General features: G+C 32.5%; 1 protein-coding gene across 1 annotated transcript in view; it reads right to left on the minus strand.

Annotated features, from left to right (window-relative positions):
- The window catches only part of LOC127839589 (cardioacceleratory peptide receptor-like), a 38,298-nt gene extending 22,911 nt beyond the window's left edge, over nucleotides 1-15,387 (minus strand). Inside the window, exons 1-7 of the mRNA XM_052367979.1 lie at nucleotides 15,255-15,387; nucleotides 14,081-14,184; nucleotides 13,700-13,793; nucleotides 9,181-9,323; nucleotides 8,697-8,835; nucleotides 7,847-7,936; nucleotides 7,047-7,233 (exon numbers count right to left, since the gene is read on the minus strand). Coding sequence (XP_052223939.1) covers nucleotides 7,047-7,233; nucleotides 7,847-7,936; nucleotides 8,697-8,835; nucleotides 9,181-9,323; nucleotides 13,700-13,793; nucleotides 14,081-14,184; nucleotides 15,255-15,288 — 791 coding nt within the window. The 5' untranslated portion in view covers nucleotides 15,289-15,387. The remainder of the gene's footprint in view (nucleotides 1-7,046; nucleotides 7,234-7,846; nucleotides 7,937-8,696; nucleotides 8,836-9,180; nucleotides 9,324-13,699; nucleotides 13,794-14,080; nucleotides 14,185-15,254) is intronic.
- Nucleotides 15,388-16,622: the final 1,235 nt, after the last annotated feature.

The following is a 16,622-nucleotide window of genomic DNA, read 5'->3' on the forward strand; positions in this document are numbered from 1 at the left end:
TTCTTGTTTTGCATATTTAATTCAATTGAAATGTCCCGCAATGATATTAATTGTGCCACAAATAAATAAAAATAAGCAATTTGTATCTACACAAATCTATGTAATCATACCACATTTAGCGTTGAAACACTGATTTTTAAGGTGTAATTTTTATTTTACGAAATACTTTACGAAAGTTTCGTTGATTTTGAGAGTTATAGAGGCTTTAAGTTCTGCCGACACTGTATTTATATAACCTTGCTTGGATGATAGTATCTGGGTTGCAGGTTTACTATCTATAAATGATAAAAAGTCTGCTTTAGTCTCAGATCTGATTTTGTTCTTTGCTCTCGGCACCACTTATATATATATATATATATATATATATATATATATATATATATATATATATATATATATATATATATATATATATATATATATTGTATAACAACCGATATGTATTTTACCACTCAGCAGGTTGTCTGTGTGGCCTACGCTTTCGATCTTTATGTCCAAAACCACACGCGGATTTTTTTCTGACTAATTTGCATGATCCTAAATATGTTTATACAGGTATATATTATGCAAGAGAGCGGTTAATGTCAAACGACGTAAATCCCATTGCCTTTACATGGTTTACCTGAAATCGAAAGAATCTTCCTTTCGTTCATGTTGCAATATTTGAATATCTTATATTTTGTTTGAAATCGAGAGGCCTCTTCCTTTCGTTCATGTGACCATTATATTAATTTGGAGGACAAATTGTTATCTAGATATTGCGCAAAAACACACGGTGTACGTACACATCGAATACCAACTGGGTTTTATGTACGAACCAGTACCAAAATCCATCTACACATGAAGACGTTAACCAATAAAGTTCCGTTATATCATTGTGAACTTCCTGGGTACGTGAGCTTTATACATTACAAAACCAGTCTGGGAATGAAATGTTATTAGTCGTTATATGTGAAATAGTGTGTACTGCATGCCCTTGCTGTATCGTAGTGTAATACCGTATTTATTTAACCAAATTCCCGTTTGTCCACTTACAGTAATATATAAGTTCGCTGGCCACTTTATATTTGATGCCAACGATCGTTTAAAGCTGAACATTGAAACATATACTAGCCAGCATTTGTACAGCTTCCGATACTGACATGTAGCTTATTCATATATTTTTTTCCAAGGACATTAACTTTTAAAACATTTAGGAAGTAATTATATGTTACATATCAAATCGGGTAACGTCTGTCACACATGTTTGGTGCAAATATACATGCACCTCAAGTTAACATTTAACTAAAGTTTAAACACAGTCGTACGAGTTAAACGCAGGATGATATACCAAATGTTTCACGTTTAGGTAACACCGTTATATTGTAAAATTAATTAGTATTGTTGTAGTGGTGGTTGAGCAGCATGTAACAATTTTGAATGTCTGTAAATATATAATGCATTTAGAAATGCCATTTGTATTCAATTTTATTAACATGTTAATGTTTATATTCGTTTGAGGTGCTTTTATATTTGATTCATTATGTTCATTGTCAGTATTGACCGAGGTGTTATAGGTATGACCACAGTCGATATCGGGATGGGCGTATATTGGACGTAATGTTGTATACATTTGTCTTCATCATATTATTATTGATAGTTAGATGTAAGTATAAATGTGCAGCATCTGTATAGAATTGACACAATCTATGTAAGACAATTGTGGTTTATTTGTTTAAAAAATAAACCGGGTTATTTTGTTGAAGTTTCGAACGTTTATGTCTATTAGCTTATACCTATGGTGTGTAACGTACGGCATGTACACATGATAGCTGACAACGACGAAATAGTTCGGGAACGGTATTACTAATAGTCTATTCCGATTCCTTTTTTCTCCAGCGCTGGAGAAACATGTTGCAACTTTGAAATTCATTGTTAAAAATCGTATCGCATCGCAATGCCGCGTGGTAGAGAAACTTGCGGGTAATTTCATTGATTTTCAGAAGATTATTCGTGATCGAAAATTGTTCCCACGACATGTCATGTTGTCCAATCTGTCTCAACTCCTCCAATGGTCACAGGGTGTGGTGGTGGTGCGTTGGGGTCACTCCCAAGTCTCACTTTTGATCGAACTCGTTGTACGAGCGATGCGGTCTTCGGACATGTTCCAATGCAGCTCCGAGAACGCATCTGGAACAATCAGTTTGTAAATTTAACATTAATGTTAAAAGGTTCATCGGAGTTGCATCGGAGGTAAACAACCTGCGTATGTGTCATCGCTAAATTTAATTGGGCCAATAGTCAAAGAAAAAAAAAACACAACGCTTTCTAAATCTAAATTAACCTGATATCAACCAATGTGACATGTACACTAAATGAAAGATGTCGGTTTATTTAATTTCACTGTCAGTGATCAGCTTACTTTATGTCCTTTTTCTTTTGTGGAGAGTAAAATATCGTGTCTCATTGCTGCGATTGTAAATTGGTTTAAGTTGTGATTAAATTAAATTCAATGCTGCCGTTTACGATTTGAATTTCGAAAACCCCGGAAATGTCCTTACAGCAGACTGCATAGTGTTTTAAGGATTGCTATAGACAGCTGTATGGCAAGCGGTTCGACGCATTATCCCAAGAAACTAGGTTTCTCATGAGAACCTAGGTTCTCAAAATGAGAACCTAGGTTTTCAGAATGAGAACCTAGGTTCTCGCTTGAAGATTGCACATGGCGTCAAGAACCCAAGTTTTCAAATGAGAACCTAGGTTTTCATGAGAACCTAGGTTCTTATTTGAAAACCTAGGTTCTCATGAGAACCTAGGTTCTCATTTGAAAACCTAGGTTTTCATGAGAACCTAGGTTCTCAGAATGAGAACCTAGGTTCTCATGAGAAACCTAGTTTCTTGGGATTATGCGTCTAACTGCTTGCCATATCCGTAGTTTTCATTTGGGAACCACAGGTTCTCTGAGAACCTAGGTTCTCTGAGAACCTAGGTTTTCAGAGAACCTAGGTTCTCTTGAGAACCTAGGTTCTCATTATGAGAACCAAGGTTCTCATAGAACCTAGGTTCTCATGAGAACCTAGGTTCTTTGAAAACCTAGGTTCTCTGAGAACCTAGGTTCTCTGAAAACCTAGGTTCCATGAGAACCTAGGTTCCATGAGAACCTAGGTTCTCTGAGAACCTAGGTTTTCAGATCCCTAGGTTTTCAGAATTACGCGTCGAACGGCGTAAACTTGCTCGTTTGGAATACGGGACACATTATTCAGGGCGCAGGATCAATGGGGTTCACATATGATTACACACGGGCTGGACAGAATGAAAACACGCCGTTAAGAACTTTATTTTTGCAGATATCTCAAGTTATTGAAATATGTTTGCAAAGTCTTTAGCGCATAAGTTTTTCTTGCAATGTTGCCGATATGTTACGATTGAATTATACATTATTACACATAATCAATAGAGATAAAACTTTATACCATAATGATTGCTTCCTACATGTAGGTCACAGACATACTTAAAATAGAAAACTGTGCCGTACAGTCGTTAAAGGCCCGAACAAGGGAACTGAATATTTGAAACTCATTCAATGCTGTAACAATGTATTATGTAACGATCGATCTGAATTTTATGTCTCAAAATAATATTTACAATTAAAGATGTATTTCATAAACAGTTCAATTTTTTATTAACGTGTTCAGACCAATGTCGACCGATTACTTTACTTATTTCATTCCTCAAGAACACCCATGCACGGAAACATGAACAAGAAGCGGTCACCGACGGCTAATGCCTGTTGTCACAAATATTCAACAGATAAGTTTCGTAGAATATTACTGAGCATTGTCTGAACATTGTTCAGAAAATGCTCTTGGGGAGAAACATTCACGGTTTCACGTCTATTTCTATTCATTTTACACATATGCCGCCAGCGTGTACCAAGCAATGGGAGACAACTGGAGGTTAATTATGGCAAGCGGTTCGACGCATAATCCCAAGAAACTAGGTTTCTCATGAGAACCTAGGTTCTGATGAGAACCTAGGTTTATGAAATCCCAAGAAACCAGGTTTCTCACGAGAACCTAGGTTCTCATGAGAACCTAGGTTCTCATGAGAACCAAGGTTTATGAAATCCCAAGAAACCAGGTTTCTCATGAGAACCTAGGTTCTCATTTGAAAACCTTGGTTTACGCTTGAGAACCTAGGTTCTCATGAGAAACTAGGTTTTTCATGAGAACCTAGGTTCTCATAGACACATAGAACTTAGGTTCTCATGAGAACCTAGGTTCTCATGAGAACCTAGGTTCTCATTCTGAGAACTTAAGTTCTCGTTTGGTATCCTAGGTTTTCACAAGAACCTGGGTTCTCATTTGAAAACCTAGGTTCTCATGAGAACCAAGGTTCTCATTTTAAAACCTAGGTTCTCATGAGAACCTAGGTTCTCGTTGTGAGAACCTAGGTTCTCACGAGAAACCTAGTTTCTTGGGATTATGCGTCGAACCGCTTGCCATACAGCTGGTTCATTTACCGATATAATTTTTGAAATTTGAAGGGCTTTGTTTAAGATCATATATGATGTTGAAGCTGTTCCGATTCATGTGTCTTAATTGGTTGGAGTCCTTCAACATTGAACTGCTGTATGTTACACGTATTTATGCAAATGGTATGTTTTTTCCCGTTAGTTTTGATGAGTTTTGATTTAGTAGTATATCAAACATGTAATAAACAAGTATGTTAGCGTGGGAAGAAATAAGAGGATTGTCATTTCACGCTGTCGACTTCATTTTATCGTTTATGGTTTTGATTGCTTGCCACACTTGGCGTTTTTTATGACAAAATCCTCAACTTGACTCGTTCTTAATCGCATATTATCTAGTCTGGTCTAGTCTTCAGGAATAGTAAATCTTGCTGCAGCACTACTACACGTAAAGTAATAAATAGTTGTCAGGGTGCACCGTATAATTAATTAATCATCACCAATAATGTTACTTAAGCATTTAATATAAACCGAAGGGATATCAAACGGTGGCCAGATAGTAAAAGATTATATTATCACAAAGTCGCAACTGTGGAGATATTGTGCAATGTTTAAACCAACATAAGATCATGTTTTCAGAGATTTCATTGAACATACATTTTGCCTTAATTTTATTTTATTTAAGTCTTGAAAGAACAGATACTGAGTGAACATTAACTTGATTTTGTTTTATAATAACATATTCGCCAATTTAAATACATCCGGAGAACAAATCCAAAACACAGGGTATGTGTTTTTTTTTCAAAAAGTTTTGAGTGTGTTGTTAAATTATGCAATGTGAATTTACGAAGGCCAATCCGCTTATACTGGGATTTATATTGCGCAACATATAATTGAACACGAACGTGTTTACTCCATGATATATTATTAAACAATCTTTATTCCTTGATACATGAAATACGGTTCCAGTTATAAAATATATGAGTAATAGCCACGTTTGAATATAGTTTTATACCATACATTTACCGTCAATAAGTTATTTATTGCCGTATTATTATATTTGGCATGGCACTCGATCATTTTAGAGTTTGTTTTGTTAATTTAGCGCGGATCAGATTTGGTATTTGGACAGAAAATCATTGTCATTGATTATCCTAAATAACGTGGCTGTATATGATAGTTGAATTGATATGTTTTGGAAAAATATCTTTAATGCTACCTGTGTTTTTGTTATTTTTTAGAACGGTCGCCCAAAACTTGCGTTAGATATGGACATTGGACTGTCAATATGATATGATAACAAATTCAATTTTCGATATTATTTTAATAAACCACCGCAACGCTGTTCTTTGACGTCAGTTATGTATTAGATGAATAAAACATTAAAGTTTATTATATTTATTTTATCAAATATTTAATGTATTCTTTATTTGAATAATAATTATTATGTTTTGAATGAATTTTTTATTTGAAGTTTCAGACATAATTAAATGGATGTATTTTTTTCTATTCCGCACGACCGAATAAAAGGCCAGCAAACAATAAACGCAAATGTTTGCATGAGGAATGTTTTGAGTTTAATGATTCATCTTTATTTAAGAAACGAATAGTTTGTTGGTAATTTTGTAATATTACAACTTCATACTCTTCTTTGTATACATTATACATAATCAATAAATAACGTTCGCATACTTATAACACCATGTTGAACGTACAGTAAAGCAAAGGACCTGAACATACCTCCCAACAAGAATTATCATATTAACAATACTGAAGCTATTCAGATAAAAACTATGTAGTATTGTGTAATATTTAAAATAAAGTACTACGCGTTGTATAGATGTTGAACACATAATATTTTTGGGTTTGTAGTTGATTTTATTGGAGTGTGTTTACCTAACAAATAATTCGGTTTGAACCGAAAACTTAAACATTCATTAGGATCTACAGTGTAGAGGAATGAATTTACTGGCTCACATATACATGTGTATTCAAGGCTTGTTCTGCTGAACCGTTGGCGTCACTCACGTTATTAAACGTGCTTGAACTCTGGCGCTTCTCATCACGGAATGTTTCAAGCAGTATAAGTTCAGATGGAGTCATTTTTCTATTTGCCAATGGTAGCCCAGAGGGTCTTCGCTGGCAAAGTTTCATCCGGTGTGGAAATATCTGCGGAACTTCATTTTCAGCGATATTGAAATCACATTTTCTGTTGTGAAAGATTCCATTAAGGCAATTCCAAGTGGCACTTGTTTTCGATTTGACCATTAAACTCGTTCCAGATGACCCGTCTCCACCGCGGTTACTAAACTGCACATTTGACCGGGTAAGAAGCTGTCTCTTAAGGCGGCATTTACACACACAACCACCAATGTTTTTTAGGATAGGCAGCTTCCTATTGAAAACACAGCATGAACATACGTCATAAATCAGATATTATAAATGTATTTAAATTTTGTTTTTATTTTAATAATTTGTAGATAAAACGTACAGTTTTCCTTTTTTATAAAGAACGATATTGTTTATCTTGCCGTTTCCGTTACCACTAATTACAAATCAATACATAATAAAACATAACATGGAATAAACATATCACCTTATATATAAGCATATTCGTGTTCCGAATATTCCGTATATTATTGGATTTAACACCGAATTTAGCGCAGCAAGACTTTGAATAAAGGCCGTTACAGCGACTTGTGTATGTGACGTCACTGTGTTTATATCCCTGTACACGTCAGCAAGATTGAACACAAAGTAGGGAGACCAGGAAGTCACGAAGGCTGAAATTATACGGACTAAACAATAATATTAGTTGAGATCAGTACAGACTACATGATCTAGAACATAATATGATTAAATAAAATCTTGCGTTTGTCAGTTTTTCAGGTAATGTGTTTTAAACAATTAAACATGCATAAATACATTTAAATATGTTGTTCAAACTGCTTAGCACACACGTGTAGAATGATGTACATGTTCTTCTTACGGATTGACATTTTGCCTTATATCTATTGAAAATTTATATCGTTTGCGACATTTTAAGGACATATGCGTAACGGATTCCATAGAGAACGATAGATGTTTCATTATCAGAAGGATGTTACATCAGCCACACAATAATAAACCTAGTTGTTTTATTTGAACGAGTTTGACGGTAGATACTTAGACATCACCTTTTAAACACATTTTAAAGTCATACACTCACAATCAGGCCATATTAACATAATGCCATGATATAATGGGATGCTTATTCTTTTCCCGAAACATTGTAGAAACAAACAAGTATTACGCCATGATATTGTTATGATAAGGCAAATATGCATGCATTAATTTTGTGTTCGCGACTTCAAAGTTGAATACGTTGATATAAGCAAGCAAGCTGTTGCTCCTTACCGAGTATAATGATAAGCGTCATCTTCACCGTTTTTATTTTTGCCTGCGGAATGATGCCTTTATTCCTTGTCCGATGGGTAGTTTGGATGTCTAAAAATAAAACGTTCGCATAGTATTAAATTTCACTAGAAGAACGCATTGCTCTCTACTTTAAGGGGCCTTTACACAGAATTTTGGCATATTTTGAAGTTTTTGTCATTAAATGCTTTATATTGATAAATGTAAACTTTGGATCCTAAAAGCTCCAGTAAAAAATCAAGAATAAAATTTAAAAACAGTAAAAAAAGTAGCCGGTACCAGGTCTCGAACCAGTGAACCCCGGTGCCATGAAGTTAGTCTGAAGTAAAAACGTATTAGCCCTCTCGGCTTTTCCGCCAAGTATACACAGTTTAAGTATTTGTTACCTTATATAAGCAATCTTCGTAGTTTCGTAAATTTAAACGACAACAACAGAACTCTCCAAATTATTCAATCGTTTCGCGTTGTAACGCTTTATAATTTTAAGGTTTTCAAATCGTCAAAAGATACATATAATGGCTATATTAGACTATGGTAAATGTTCAGTAATACTGTTTCCTCACAAATATCATAACTAAAACGAAAATTTGCGAATCTGAAACAACTTTTTTCAATTTTGTCAATTTACCAAACCGTGAAAAGATCCCTTTAAAACATAGCATTAAATATACATTATGGGTTTAATGTAAAATGTCATCAAACAACAGATTCGCAGTGCTATTTCAATTATAAAATTCCCGGTTTAATATTCAAAGATTTAACGTTTGCCAAAACAAGCATTACGTTCTGAAGACTAAATTTATTTCATTTGTAAATGCCTTATATCACTTACTGTCGTCACTATCGGATGACGGATTCCTGTTTAGACCCCTGCCTTTCCCCCAGATTACGCAAATGATAATCGTGTAGCACGAGATGATGATTGCTGCTGGGATTATAAACGCAGTCATGGCAATCAATGTTATGTAGACCTGCAATGTAATGTATTTTTTGGTAATTTAAATCGGATGACTTGGGAAAAAACTCTATCATTTTCTCATCGAAATTTGTTGAAAAACGTTATGTATCAACTTGAGACTTCCTATGATCCTTAAACAAGAACAGTTAGTGGCTTTCGTCCGTTATGCAACAACTGATATGACACATATCGTTAAAGAAGCACTGTACATAGATTTGATACACATTTAAAAAGTGCTATTTATTTTTACACTCAAAGCAATGACTCAACATATTACTTTATCTAGGTTTATTAATGACAAAATCAAAGGAAATAAACAATTTATTCTTAAAAAAAAGATTATTTTTATTCCATATACCTGCCAATGCCAGCGTTCCTGTAGTGTAATTATGCAGTGTGAGTCGCCGTTGAGGGTGACTGTATCGAACAGGAGAAACGAGGGAATAGAGAGAATGCCGGAGCTGATCCAAGCACCGTTTGCCAATATCCGGACTGTCGTGGCTTGAGTATATAAGAATAAAGTGTTTGTCTATTTCCGTTGATATTACATACATACTTGGTGAAACATCACATTTGCCCTTACTCACAGCTAAAATAATTGAAGAGCCCAATCCAGCAATAGGGTGTTAATAACATACATTGCGCAGTATTATTTCCTTATCAGATACATACATGAATCAATAGGCAACACATATTTATCGAACATGTATTCAATTGACAGTTCCAATAATCGCCTTAAAAATAAATATTTTCAATGTATGTCTTGGCAAGGGATTAGAGCTGTGTTACAACCCGTTTTGCAATAAACCCGTTTTGCAATAAAATTATTGCAAAACGGGTTGGAGTGTCTTATTGCAATTTTTTTTTTTAAACGACCCGTTTTGCAATAAACCCGTTTTGCAATAAAATTATTGCAAAACGGGTTGGAGTGTTTTATTGCATTTTTTTTAACAACCCGTTTTGCAATAAACCCGTTTTGCAATAAAATCACCACACATTTATTTGCAATAATTTCATTGCAAAACGGGTTGGAGTGTCTTATTGCAATGAGAATTTTGTATAACAACCCGTTTTGCAATAAACCCGTTTTGCAATAAAATCATCACTCTTGTATTTATTCAAATGGATTGGAATAGTTAAAAGTGATGTCCAAATTTTGTATTTAAATAATATTGTTTTAAAATAGACAAAACTGTGAGTTAAAACTTAAAATTAAAAAGCATGGAAGGTGGTGAATTTCGAGATTTAATACGATAAAACAAAACAGAATGTGTGTCGAAACGTGTTGAAGTGTCTTCTTGCAACGTCAGTTGTGAGTTACAAACCGTTTCGCAATACAATCATCACATATATACTATTTGTTTCAAATTGATTTGAAACGGCATAAAGGAAGTTTAAAATGTCGCCTGCAAGGTAAATATTATACAACTAAACTGAATGTATATATGAAGTGATTTTCACCAATTGGGAAATTAAGTGAAAACAACCCAGAAGTGCAATAACTTTATTGCAAAACGGGTTGGAGTGTTTTATTGCAATTTGTAATTTTTATAACAACCTGTTTAGCAATTAACCCGTTTTTCAAAAATTTTATTGCAAAACGGGTTGGAGCGTCTTATTGCAATTTGAAATTTTTATAACAACCCATTTTGCAATAATAACATGACACATGCATTAACTAATTCAAATGGAATAGAAAGATTAAAAAGGAAATTTAAAATATCGTATTGAAATAATATTATTTCCAAATATAGACAAAACTGTTAGTTTCCACTAAAAAGTTAAAAACATTGAAGGCGATGCATTTCGAGATTGAATGCGATAAAACAATACAAAATGTAAATAGAAAGTGTTTCAACCTATTAAGTACTGAAGTGAAGATAACGCCGAAATGCAATAATTTACTTAAAAAACGTGTTGAAGTGTCTTCATGCAATGTGAGTTGTGTGTAACAAACCGTTTCGCAATAAAATCATCACATATATACTATTTTTTTTCAAATTTCTTTGAAACGGCATAAAGTAAGTTTAAAATGTCGCCTGCAAGGTAAATATGATAAAACTAGGCTGAATGTATATATTTATGAAGTGATTTTCACCAATTGGGGAATTAAATTAAGACAACCCAGAAGTGCAATAATTTTATTGCAAAACGGGTTGGAGTGTTTTATTGCAATTTGTAATTTGTATAACAACCCGTTTTGCAATAAACCCGTTTTGCAATAATTTTATTGCAAAACGGGTTGGAGCGTCTTATTGCAATTTGAATTTTTTATAACAACGCAGAAATGCAATAATTTACTGAAAAAACGAAATTGGTGAAAATCACTTCATAAATATATACATTCAGCCTAGTTTTATCATATTTACCTTGCAGGCGACATTTTAAACTTACTTTATGCCGTTTCAAAGAAATTTGAAAAAAATAGTATATATGTGATGCTTTTATTGCGAAACGGTTTGTTACACACAACTCACATTGCATGAAGACACTTCAACACGTTTTTTCAGTAAATTATTGCATTTCGGCGTTATCTTCACTTCAGTACTAAATAGGTTGAAACACTTTCTATATACATTTTGTATTGTTTTATCGCATTAAATCTCGAAATGCATCGCCTTCAATGCTTTTTACTTTTTAGTGGAAACTAACAGTTTTGTCCATATTTGGAAATATAAAAAAAACGATATTTTAAATTTCCTTTTTAATGTTTACAATCAATTTGAATTAATTAATACACGTGTCATTGTATTATTGCAAAACGGGTTTATTGCAAAACGGGTTGTTATAACAAATTCAAATTGCAATAAGACGCTCCAACCCGATTTGCAATAAAATTATTGCAAAACGGGTTTATTGCAAAACGGGTTGTTATAAAAAAAATCAAATTGCAATAAAACGCTCCAACCCGTTTTGCAAAAAAATTATTGCAAAACGGGTTTATTGCAAAACGGGTTGTTATAAAAAATTCAAATTGCAATAAGACGCTCCAACCCGATTTGCAATAAAATTATTGCAAAACGGGTTTATTGCAAAACGGGTTGTTATAAAAAAAATCAAATTGCAATAAAACGCTCCAACCCGTTTTGCAATAAAATTATTGCAAAACGGGTTTATTGCAAAACGGGTTGTTATACAAATTACAAATTGCAATAAAACACTCCAACCCGTTTTGCAATAAAATTATTGCACTTCTGGGTTGTCTTCATTTAATTCCCCAATTGGTGAAAATCACTTCATAAATATATACATTCACTCTAGTTTTATCATATTTACCTTGAAGGCAACATTTTAAACTTACTTTATTCCGTTTCAAAAAAATTTGAAAAAAATAGTATATATGTGATGATTTTATTGCGAAACGGTTTGTTACACACAACTCACATTGCATGAAGACACTTCAACACGTTTTTTAAGTAAATTATTGCATTTCGGCGTTATCTTCACTTCAGTACTTAATAGGTTGAAACACTTTCTATTTACATTTTGTATTGTTTTATCGCATTCAATCTCGAAATGCATCGCCTTCAATGCTTTTTACTTTTTAGTGGAAACTAACAGTTTTGTCTATATTTGGAAATAATATTATTTCAATACGATATTTTAAATTTCCTTTTTAATCTTTCTATTCCATTTGAATTAGTTAATGCATGTGTCATGTTATTATTGCAAAATGGGTTGTTATAAAAATTTCAAATTGCAATAAGACGCTCCAACCCGTTTTGCAATAAAATTTTTGAAAAACGTGTTAATTGCTAAACAGGTTGTTATAAAAATTACAAATTGCAATAAAACACTTCAACCCGTTTTGCAATAAAGTTATTGCACTTCTGGGTTGTTTTCACTTAATTTCCCAATTGGTGAAAATCACTTCATATATACATTCAGTTTAGTTGTATCATATCTACCTTGCAGGCGACATTTTAAACTTCCTTTATGCCGTTTCAAATCAATTTGAAACAAATAGTATATATGTGATGATTGTATTGCGAAACGGTTTGTAACTCACAACTGACGTTGCATGAAGACACTTCAACACGTTTCGACACACATTCTGTTTTGTTTTATCGTATTAAATCTCGAAATTCACCACCTTCCATGCTTTTTAATTTTAAGTTTTAACTCACAGTTTTGTCTATTTTAAAACAATATTATTTAAATACAAAATTTGAACATCACTTTTAACTATTCCAATCCATTTGAATAAATACAAGAGTGATGATTTTATTGCAAAACGGGTTTATTGCAAAACGGGTTGTTATACAAAATTCTCATTGCAATAAGACACTCCAACCCGTTTTGCAATGAAATTATTGCAAATAAATGTGTGGTGATTTTATTGCAAAACGGGTTTATTGCAAAACGGGTTGTTAAAAAAAATGCAATAAAACACTCCAACCCGTTTTGCAATAATTTTATTGCAAAACGGGTTTATTGCAAAACGGGTTGTTTAAAAAAAAAATTGCAATAAGACACTCCAACCCGTTTTGCAATAATTTTATTGCAAAACGGGTTTATTGCAAAACGGGTTGCAACAGAGCTGTCCAAACGATACACATGTCACGAGAACTATGCGTCTTACAGTGCGAATAAACACAACTAGCTTTTCTCATTGTTTTTTATTTGACGCTGAATTGTTACATTAAGGCTGTGTAACTGTAAAAACAATCATGTCAAAACTAAATTATTCTTCTTTGTTGTAAAATCTTCAACGTTTTGGGATTTCCAAACTAAACATTCCATATATTTTGCCATCTTAGCTAATGTCATTAATCTTTTATACACATATAAGTATCGAAAAGGGTCCGTTCAATCACTGATGGCAGCGTTAGTTATGTGTGAATGTACCATAAACAGACATTATTTTACAAACATACCTTTGCGTGTAAATTTCATCGGCCTTGCAATTGCATCCACGCGATCTATGCTAAGGGCAACTATCATGAACGTGGACGCATATATCACAAATACCTGAAAATAACATCAGTCCGTCTAACGTTAGAGTTTTTATGGTGTATGTTTATTAATTGCAAATTTGAATATTTACAAACAATAAGCATACTCTACAGATAAGGCTTGTTATGAAAAATACACATATTGTTCTTATATGTTTTGTCATAAATTTCAACGTAATATTTATATATGATAAATACGAATTCAAATTCCATGAGTTTTAGGCGCAAAAGGGTAAACGATGCTATATGCAAATAAAATGATTATTTGCCATAAACAGAAAATAAGAAAGGACAAAAAACTACCTGAAAGAAGCGGACTATTTTACATAGTGCGGGACCGCCATGCCAAACGATGAAACACTTCTCAGCAATCTCCACTGTCACGTGCAGCAGTCCAACAGACATATCTGCAACAATATATTACTAATTTAAAATTGAAATCAATTTGAAATTATGTTCTATAAATATTTATATAAAGATCAAAATTATTGAATGATTATTACAATTAAGCATAAATAAATAAATAAATTAATTAATTTATAAATAAATTAATGCATAAATAAATAAATAACCAAATAAATAAATATAAACTAAATAAATAAATATAGAAATTCAAGTAATTAAATAATTAAATAATACTTACATAAATAAATACATACATACATAAATAAATAAATAAATAAATTAATAAATCAATAAATAAATCAATCAATAAATCAATCAATTAATCTATTAACTAAATAAATACATATATTAATTAAATAGACGTAACATAAAAAAGTAATTAAATAAATACATAAATACATGGATAACAAAATAAATAATTATTTAATTATTTAAACAAATAAATGAATAATAAATACATACCTGCATTGATTAATTACTAAATATATATCTACATAAAGGTTGTGAAATACATTTTTTTTATTGTGCAACATTTTATTACATAAAAAAATAACATAGCAGATTCTTTGCTCATTTAGTAGAAGCAGTTCGTGTCGATTTAGAGCTATCGTGTGCTAATAACTTTTCCTGAATACATTATATTAAACTGAAAAAAATATTCACTTGGTAAACTAACAGAAAAAAATCACATCTACTAATGCTATACAAGTATTGGTAAATACGAGTTTGATCTGCTTTACAATCAAACTTTCATGGTGTCTTACGTAAATGTTGAAACGATGATCGCAGTTTCGGACATTACCGCCTGTGCCACCATTGTAAATGTGGTATTTATTTATATTTGATTAGTGTACCCCCAATAAAACAACCCCCAACAAAACATACGACATATTGAGTTGTTATAAGATGATATCGCACCATTTGTTGATGGTTAATCAATATGGAGTGAATTCAGACTATGCAAACATATTTAATTAAACCACCATCCGTGACTTGTATATGTTAAATTAATTTATTAACGACAAAGTCAGACATGTTAAATAAGTTACATGAGTCAAATGAAACTCGTTACCTGCTATAGCAAGGTTCATGATAAAGAAGTTCATCCGGGTTTTCGCACGTTTTTCAGAGAGTGCAATCCCGACAAGGACACATGTGTTGCTGACCACAATAAGGACAAATAGAGTCACCAACAATACCAGTTGCGGCACCTGAAACAATAATTCTCAATTTATAATATACAAATCTACACAGTATAGTGATATATCGAAATATTAACCGACGAGTGTATGTGATCAAAATAGTTATAATTGTTCTATTGAGTATACTATTTTTGCAGAAAACGTTTCTTTATTGTGCTGCAAACAATATTTCATACAAGATTTTGGTACAATACTGTGGCAAAACGATTTTGTTTGGCCATGCCATGCCAAATTATGCTGGAGATTTTTGTTCAGCGGAGCGCATATGCAAAAATAAAACATGTGGAATGCCTTATTTAGGCCTAGCATATCTTATGAAAAAAACAAATAACACATTATATCGCTGTCTCATTATCAGTGATTTAGTTATTGTTCGCACATATAGCGCTCAAACTAATTAATGCATACCGATTGTCTTTAAAGTATCTTAGCGTTTCTCTAAAAGACATATTTTTTCTTGGAATGATTGACGGTAATAGATTGCTCACAAATAATTCCACTAAGGTTTCGTATTCGGTTCTTGATTTCCCGTTATCAGTTATGGTGTGATCTAGTGATTTCGCGTCGGTCGTTAAAATATTTAAATCTCGAATAAAAGGCCTATTTCCTGCATGGTTATGAACTCGATAGAACAGCACAATATGCTAGATTCCGTTTTAGTTTCGTTTGAATAGCATGCGTATTTACCAAAACAATATATGTAGGAGGTATTTTCCGAAGGAAAACGATCATGGACAAGTAGAGAGGGAAGGCATGGTGCTCTTTTAATTTGAATACTGTTATATGTATAGTAACTTGTTTTTTTTTTAAACAGTAACAAAGCATATAACCGATTGTGTAACATAAATATCATTAAATGACTATTTTTGGACCGCACACTTTTCACCAATTGAACGTTCTAAACATAGACAATCCATTATTGTTATTTGTAGTCAATAATAACATTAAGCTAACGGATAGGTATGTGAATATGAATGACTTATGCATTTGTGAAATATATAAAACCTTATAGCATTTTTCTGGTATTGATCTACAAACACAATTTTTAAATGAAAAAAATTAAACGGTGTATTGTTACTTACTCATAAGTTTTCTTTATACATGAACACATGAATATTTGAATATTTATATGTTTTGCTGTTCCAAATATATAAATTTTGTGCTAGATAATTTAAGGCAAGTGCATTTCGACGCAACTGAAATATTTTAGTTTAATTATAACAATATATCTGTGTCAA

Source organism: Dreissena polymorpha, chromosome 7 (genome assembly GCF_020536995.1).
Source record: "Dreissena polymorpha isolate Duluth1 chromosome 7, UMN_Dpol_1.0, whole genome shotgun sequence".
NCBI classification, from domain to species: Eukaryota; Metazoa; Mollusca; class Bivalvia; order Myida; family Dreissenidae; genus Dreissena; species Dreissena polymorpha.